The sequence below is a fragment of the Trachymyrmex cornetzi genome, unplaced genomic scaffold (genome assembly GCF_001594075.2).
Source record: "Trachymyrmex cornetzi isolate Tcor2-1 unplaced genomic scaffold, Tcor1.1 scaffold313, whole genome shotgun sequence".
Lineage (NCBI taxonomy): Eukaryota > Metazoa > Arthropoda > Insecta > Hymenoptera > Formicidae > Trachymyrmex > Trachymyrmex cornetzi.
This window is the reverse complement of record NW_017297828.1, coordinates 24,927-33,054: the sequence shown is the minus strand read 5'-3', so window position 1 is coordinate 33,054 and position 8,128 is coordinate 24,927. Positions and strand designations below refer to the sequence as shown.

The window sequence follows — 8,128 nt, the reverse complement described above, 5'->3', positions numbered from 1 at the left end:
CAGCGAGTCTCACTGTCTCGCTCGATCTCGCGCAGCGGCAAAGTGGTGGGACGGTTTTCCGTGTTGCCGGGGAGCCAAATGTGCATCACTGCTGTGCATCCGTGGGAGCCATTCCACACAACTTGCAGAGTCGCATAAATGTATGCATAAAAAAATCACCCAATCGTAGTTTACGTTTGTCTTTATGACTGAAATGTGATTGGATAGTTTTCTTTATGTATATGGTTATGCGGCTCTGTGAGTGTGTGGAAAGACCCTGGGAATGACTCACGTATTTCCACCATGTCTGTTATCTCCAATCGCTGACCAGACATTTTGCGTGTTTAAAAAAAAATCCGAGATATCGAGAGTTCGGGGAATTCCATTACTCACTTATGCGTGCTTATTATGCGCTATGAAAGATTCGAGAATCGAGAACATTCGAGGGTCAACTGTCGTTTGACGAGATACCGGACAGCACGGACTTAGTGACAACATACTTAGAACATCGTAGCACATCGTAGCTGTTTCCCAGCGGAACTAGCAAGTGATTGTGTCGCGCAACATATTTTAGGAGCTTCATCTGGTATTGAATTAAGACAAAATGACGAAGAAAGGTACATTAATTGTTACATGCGGTCGTTTCGGAGCAAGTGTCTCCATTGTTTCTACAAATGCATCAATAATTGATTACTTCCATGATAATAATTCAATTCATTATCCGAATTATTTGTTTGTATTTCAAAAAACAAATTACAATATATAGAAATAAATAAATATGTATAATCAATCTATGTATTATAATTGTCACAATATGGAGTCTAATCGTGTTTTCTATGCTGATTCGACTTAACCTCTAGTCGATGATACGTTCTTTTTGGCTGCAAAAAAAGAGCTAAACTATGCAAGAAATATAGGTAAAAAAAATACATCATTGACTCGGGGTCGGGATGAGTCAGCAAATCGAAAATGTTACGAAATTGAATTTCTGTATTCCAAAGCCATAACAACAACCTCAGAGTTGTTACAATACAGACAAACTATACCAAAAGAGTAACATATTCGCACTGGCTATGTTCCACTTGGCATTCACAATGGTCTTACATCATTTTATCCTTGTTATCTATTAAATATTATACAAAAATAAATGTTACTTATGAACATTGCAACTTGCAAGTATCAAGTAAAACACAGTTACTGTTGATGTGCACACTTGCGTTTGTAGAATGAAGTCAAGATGGCATTAGGTTTTGTATAATTTATTTGTATTTTTCTTCTCTAACACTCCTATTTTAATAAACCTATTTTATTGTACAGAAGGTATAGCATAATGTAGCTACAAGGACTTGTATACGTATTTATTAAAAGCAATTATATAATAAAATTAGCTAAAAGCTTCAAGTATGTAAATGTTATGTGTAGGTATATTATGATCTTCTAAAACTTGATTTGTACCTATTTAAGAGATATATATTTAATAAAGAATAATACAAATTGTAGGAAAGAAGAAGAAGCAGACAACAGCTGCGTCAACCTCAAAAGAGACTTTGCAAGAACAGACTTCGCAACAACAATCCTTGCAGCAACAAGAGGAAGGGAAACAACCTTCAGAAGCATTACCTAGTTCGACGCAACAAAAGACAACCATAGGTCTAAAATGTCAACAAATTAAGATGGCATTAGGTTTTCTGTACCTGAACTTTTTAAATAATTTTTCTTTACTTTTTTTCCTCTAATATTCCTATTTTAATAAACCTATTTCATAAGTGCAGAAAGTATAACATAATGTAGCTACAAGGACTTGCGTATTTATTTATTTAAAAGTAATTAATTAAATCAGGGTTGCGATTCTGTAACGCAGATAGGTGAAGAGTAAAAATTTTTTGTATATGTATGTACATATACACGTGCATACAAAATAATTTCACTTTTCACGTTTCTGCCCCAGACAAAAAATTACATGATTGTTATCCTGAGCTGTCCAGTCTCTGTATTCTGTAACTCGTTATGCAATTGTTATGTGCTCATAATGACATTTGCGTAGATATTTTATACAGTAAAAAGCTGTGCAACTGTTGTTATAACGAGTTACTGAATGCAGAGGCAGAATCTGATACTTTTGACTTGAAATTAATATGTATCGATATTCATGCCTATTACCGTTCCTTATTTCATTGCTGTTTTATCGTAATACGCGACTCTTGTTCTTCTCAGAGACGACACCAGCCTGAAATTGTTAAGAGTTTTTGAGCTGTGTCATTCATTATGTTTAAAAGTATTCCGTTACTAATATCATAAGATATGAAATATATATAAAATTATATATTTTTATATATTAGTTAAATATATTATGAATAATATTATCTTATATTATTAGTAGCTGAATATTTTTAAACGTAATAAATGACATAGGTCAAAAACTGTTAACAATTTTAGACTAATGTTACTCATTGAGACTGAATGTTGCACACTACGTTAAAACAGCAATGAAGTAGGAGTAGAAACGTGATAGGAATGAATATCGACATATTTTAATTTCAAATCATAAGCAAAGAGGATTAGATAGTATGGAAAGTTCTCTTATGAGATTGTAATATATTTTCCATGTAGTGTTATTAGTGTTATCTTGTGAGTCTGATGCTGTTTTTACCAATATTAGTAACGATGAAAAAATTAACGGAGCCAAACGAGATTCAAACATGGTATTCTTCATTTTCATACCTATTTATTTTCATATATATGACTGTCACGATATACGCGAATCTTCCGGCTTCCGCTCTGTCTAATTCTCTTTGGTCAAAAGTACCCTGTTTGGGCACTTATCATGAAACAAGTTGGAATGGATTCCGATCGGAATTATTCAATTATTTCCTAGATTTCTATTGTGTTTTCTACGGAAAACGGAATAATTCCGATCGGAATTCATTCCGACATGTTATATTATAGGTATCCAGGACAGCTCTGAAATTAGCTGAAAGCTTCAAGTAAATGGGGTGTATATATTACAATTTCTTAAAACTCGATTTGTTATTTACCTATTTTTTAAAATCCGATTGCACCAACATTACTTTGACTTCAAACAAGGTTTAAAACTCTTATTTTCTCTCTTTAAAGTTGAAAGAGAGGGAGAGATAGAGAGAGTTTTAAACTTCGCTTAAAGTTGAAATTGGTGCAATCGGGCCTAAGCGACATATATTTAATAAAGATTAATACAAATTATAGGAAAGGAGCAGGAAGTAGCTGCGTCAACTTCGAAACAGACATCTGAGAGTTCATCAAAACAACAAAAGGTACTCAAATATCCAAAGCAGTAACAAGTAATTCCATATTCACAGCAACAGAAAATAACTAAGAGTTTGCAAAAGCAGGTACCACAAGGTCAACAACAACAAGAATCGTTGAGCTCACGTCAAGTATCACAGGACCGGCCACAACAACAACAACAACAACAACAACAACAAAGGGCATGTGGCCTCCCACGACAACAAACACCACAAAGCCAGACACAACAACAACCACAAGGAGTACGAAGCCAATCACAACAACAACCACAAGGAGCACGGAGCCAGCCACAACAACAACAACAACCGCAAGTAGCAGGGAGGCAGCCACAACAACAACCACAAGGAGCATGGAGCCAATCACAACAACTACAAGGAGCACAGAGCCAGCCACAACAACAACCACAAGGAGCATGGAGCCAATCACAACAACTACAAGGAGCACAGAGCCAGCCACAACAACCACAAGTAGCATGGAGGCAGCCACAACAACAACCACAAAGAGCACAGAGCCAGCCACAACAACAACAACCACAAGGAGCATGGGGTCAGGCACAACAACAACCACAAGGAGCACGAAGCCAGCCACAACAACAACAACCACAAGTAGCATGGAGGCAGCCACAACAACCACAAGGAGCACAGAGCCAGCCACAACAACCACAAGTAGCATGGAAGCAGCCACAACAACAGCCACAAGGAGTACAGAGCCAGCCACAACAACAACAACCACAAAGAGCATGGGGTCAGGTACAACAGCAACCACAAGGAGCATGGGGCCAGCCACAACAACCACAAGTAGCATGGAAGCAGCCACAACAACAGCCACAAGGAGTACAGAGCCAGCCACAACAACAACAACCACAAAGAGCATGGGGTCAGGTACAACAGCAACCACAAGGAGCATGGGGTCAGGCACAACAACAACCACACGGAGCATGGGGTCAGGCACAACAACAACCACAAGGAACACGGAGCCAGCCACAACAACAACCACAAGGAGCATGGGGCGACGCACACCTATCACAAGGAGCATGGATCCGCCCACTACAACAAGTACCACAGAGTCAACCACAACAACAACCACAAGGAGCCTCGGGCCGCCCACGACAACAAGTACCACAGAGCCTGCCTCAACAACAGCAACAACCAGCATGGGGCCCACAATCAACAGCTTGGAAACAGCAGCAGCAACACAGAATACCAACTTTACCTCAACAGCACCAAAAAGCTTCAAGTAAATATTCTCTAATATTAATATAATCAGAAACAGCAACAATTACTAAATTTAGCATATTTTTAAATGTTTTATATAAAAAAATTTATGTAAAAAAGTTCATAGATATATAATTTTTTAAAAAGTAGAATTACTCTTTTATTCATGTATTAATGTAATTGTTGTATTCATAACTTATTCAAAATTAATAATTAATTTTTTTATCTCGTGTATAAAGATACTTTGACAAAGTTATTGAAAAGCAAATACTTTATATAAACATATAAGATAGTTTATATTCATATTAGAGTAATATACCAGAATTAAATACAAAATATCTAATTAGTTACGTATATATAGATACACACATTTTTATTTTTTATAGTTGATACTGGTGCTGCTGGTGATCATCGACAAGTACAGGCAACTGGTGGTGGTGTGCACCAACAGCAACCATCAACAAGTACTACATCTCTTGATGTATGATTACATATTATTATGTTACATACATATATACATAAAATACATATATTATTTTTACATATAATCATACACGCATTTGTAATAAAATATCTATTACAAATATATTACGAATATATATTGCATTCTGAATTTATTTAGTTAAAAAATTTTTTTTTCAGATGTCTGAGCTTGCTTTGACAGATCCATTCCACAAAGAAAAGACTGAAAAGGCAAAAATGTCATCTGCACAATTGAAAGCATATCATGACATGATACCAAAGAGAAAAAATCCTCTATGTGGTGGGAAAATAGGGAACAACATTTCTGTGTTTACGAATATGTACCAAATTATATTCAGCGATAAGTTTGTAACCAATGCAGTTCATTATGATATTAATATTCGTCCTTTCGATGAAAAGCCCAGCAAAACAGAAACCAAGAAAGAAACCAGACTTCCTAAGATTTTATGTAGAAATATTTTTGAACAATGTAGAAATAAACATTTTGGCATGAGATTTCCAGCTTATGATGGGAACAAAAATGCATATAGCGCAAATGAGCTTCCTTTCCCTGATAATGTAAGTAATATACATGTTAATTGTAACACAATTTATCACATATGGAACAAGTTTTATAATATTGTTTGATTCAAATATTTTTCGAACGAATCAAAGAGAAAAGTTTTTTTATAACAATTTAATTTTTTTCATTCTATATAGATGCAGGATGTTTTCTGGTTCGTAAATGATAGGGGACAAAGGAAACAATATGAAATTATCATGAGGAAAGTGGCTTATATTGATCTTAGCTGGATAAAAAATTTGAGACCTGGTCTTGCAGGAAATAGAGACCGAACCGCTTTACAAGTCTTAGATGTAATCATGCGTCATGCACCAGAATCGAGATTTATTAATGTAAGTGATTAATAGAAAGATGATATTTAGCCCCTCTTAATGTTTCCATTATTAGGTTGCGAATTCTAGTAATTACTTATGGAATCGTTTGTTTAGAAGCTGCTGTTATGCAGTGGTGGTAAGATTCTAATAGCTGTCATTTATTATAACGCATTTTTACATTTAAACGTTACGAAACGATTTTAAGGTACAGTTCAGTATTTAATTGCACATACATCCTCGTTACTTTTTAATACTTAAATACTTGATAAAGCGTATTATCATACATATGTAAGTATATTTGAATATGTTATTATTTAGCATTTTTTTTTTCTATTTAACTGTATATGTTTCGAGTTATGCAAAGTTGAATAATAGCATGGTCTCGAAGTTATAAAGCGTGGACTGTACCATCCATATCTAAATATATAGATCAAATATAGTCAACAAGATTAAGAAAGAGGCAACATAAGGACAGTCAACTCCCTCTCTTTCTAAGATATAGTAATTGGTAAAAAGAAATATAGTATACTTTGAGTCTAGAATCAATTGAGCAGTACTTGGATCAATGTAATCATTAAATTTTAGGTTTAATATTGTTTGTTAATCAAGTTATTGCGTAATATCTTGCGTAAGTGAGGGGCCATAATACCATTTTCTTTTCTAGTAATGTTAAAATAATTAAAATTGGCTAGCACTATTAATAAGTTTTATTAAGTTTCATTAAGTTTAATTAAGTTTAATTATAAATAACATTGAATTTGTTTTAATAAATCGCATTTATTTAAAATTATTTAAATGAATTAATTTTTCGCATATTAATTTGAGAACAGAAACTAACTTTTTCAAAATATATATTTATTTATATACTTTATAAAATGTTATAATTTAATTAGAGGAAATTAATATTAATGTAGTATAAATATATATAAAATGCGTGATATAAATTATGTTTCTATAGGTTGGAAGATCACTCTACTGGAATATAGATAAGATCGAGCCACTAAGTGGTGGCTTAACGCTAGCCCACGGTGGATTTCTGTCTGGTGTACTTGGGTGGCAACCATATCTAAATGTAGATGGTAAGATATCCTTGTTGATCGATATAATTTTTTATTATTTCAATTATAAACAATATTTTTATAAAGCTCTTAATAATTTTTAAGCTGAAAACTACAATAAATATTTATCTATAATCTCTATATTTTACTTCTTATATTTTATTTAGTTGCTCATAAAGGATTTACCATGAATTTAAGAGTACTTGAATACATAGCTGATGTTACAAAAATTAAAGAAGAAAACCTTTCTTATAACGACGTAATGAGATATAGAAACAAGATAGTAGGTTTTTTAAAGGGTTTAAAAGTGACTTACGCAATACCTAACTCACCAATTTCGAAACGTACGTACCGTGTACTCGATTTATGGTCTGATAGTTGTGACTCGCATACGTTTACATCATCCGATGTAACTTACACAATAACAAAATATTTTCGGGACATAAAGAGATATAACATAAGGAGGACTGACTTGCCTACTCTTCATGTGGGCAAGACTTCTAACGGAGGCAAAGTCTTGGTGCCTCTCGAAGTGCGTAAGCTGTTTTATATTTGCTACAAGTAAGTGATATTGTAAAATAAATTAAAAATCTCTATGAACACTTATAGTTATGCACCATTGTGGGTGGTCAAGCCGTTAATAAAAAACTAGATGAACAGCAAACCACAAATATGATTCGAAAAGCAGCAACGGCTGCGCCTATCCGTAAACGGAACATAGAAGCAGCGGTAAAAGACATTTACATTATTAGATTGAACATATTATATCGTTATGTTTATTGTGTTATATGTTTGTAGTTCAGGACACTGGAAATAAACCGTAGTTCTGTCATGGAAAGAGAGTTCAATCTGTCTGTGAGTACAGAAATGCAAAAAGTTGATGCCAGAGTTTTGCCTTCTCCTGGATTGAGATATGCTAACTCAACCATGACAGTAGAAAGAGGAGTATGGCGTTTGCAACGGTTTAATCAAGCCAAAAGTTTGGGATCTAACTCATGGACTATTCTTATTTTAGCTAATAGAATAAGTGATGATGAAATACAATTATTTGTTAAAGAATTACAAAACAATGGTTAAGTATATGAAAAATAAGGTTATAATTTTAAAATGTATTCTGTATTATATATACATATACAGGGTATCCCGACCTTTTTTGCCAATCACTTCTGTGTAGATAGAGCGGACTAAACTGAGTCGAAAAGTCCTCTACCATTTTACAATTTTCGCAATAGTTAA

General features: G+C 34.0%; 2 protein-coding genes across 2 annotated transcripts in view; both read left to right on the top strand.

Moving 5' to 3' along the window:
* Positions 1–583: 583 nt before the first annotated feature.
* LOC108762622 (putative mediator of RNA polymerase II transcription subunit 26) lies at positions 584–4,962 on the top strand. The gene is made up of 5 exons (XM_018509694.1): positions 584–596; positions 1,480–1,662; positions 3,202–3,269; positions 3,315–4,497; positions 4,862–4,962. Exons 1-5 carry the CDS (start codon positions 584–586, stop codon positions 4,960–4,962), a joined length of 1,548 nt encoding a protein of 515 aa, XP_018365196.1.
* The window catches only part of LOC108762653 (protein argonaute-2-like), a 6,841-nt gene continuing 2,912 nt past the window's right edge, over positions 4,200–8,128 (top strand). Inside the window, 8 exon segments of the mRNA XM_018509732.1 lie at positions 4,200–4,497; positions 4,862–4,956; positions 5,118–5,516; positions 5,658–5,852; positions 6,793–6,913; positions 7,060–7,424; positions 7,502–7,621; positions 7,691–7,964. Of these exon segments, the coding sequence (XP_018365234.1) occupies positions 5,118–5,516; positions 5,658–5,852; positions 6,793–6,913; positions 7,060–7,424; positions 7,502–7,621; positions 7,691–7,964 (1,474 nt within the window). The 5' untranslated portion in view covers positions 4,200–4,497; positions 4,862–4,956.

What these genes read in the sequence shown, in the direction of transcription:
- LOC108762622 (XM_018509694.1), top strand. An exon ending in GTTCATCAAAACAACAAAAG is followed by an intron (nt 3,270 to 3,314) that starts GTACTCAAATAT and finishes CCATATTCACAG; the next exon opens with CAACAGAAAATAACTAAGAG. An exon ending in ACAGCACCAAAAAGCTTCAA is followed by an intron (nt 4,498 to 4,861) that starts GTAAATATTCTC and finishes TATTTTTTATAG; the next exon opens with TTGATACTGGTGCTGCTGGT.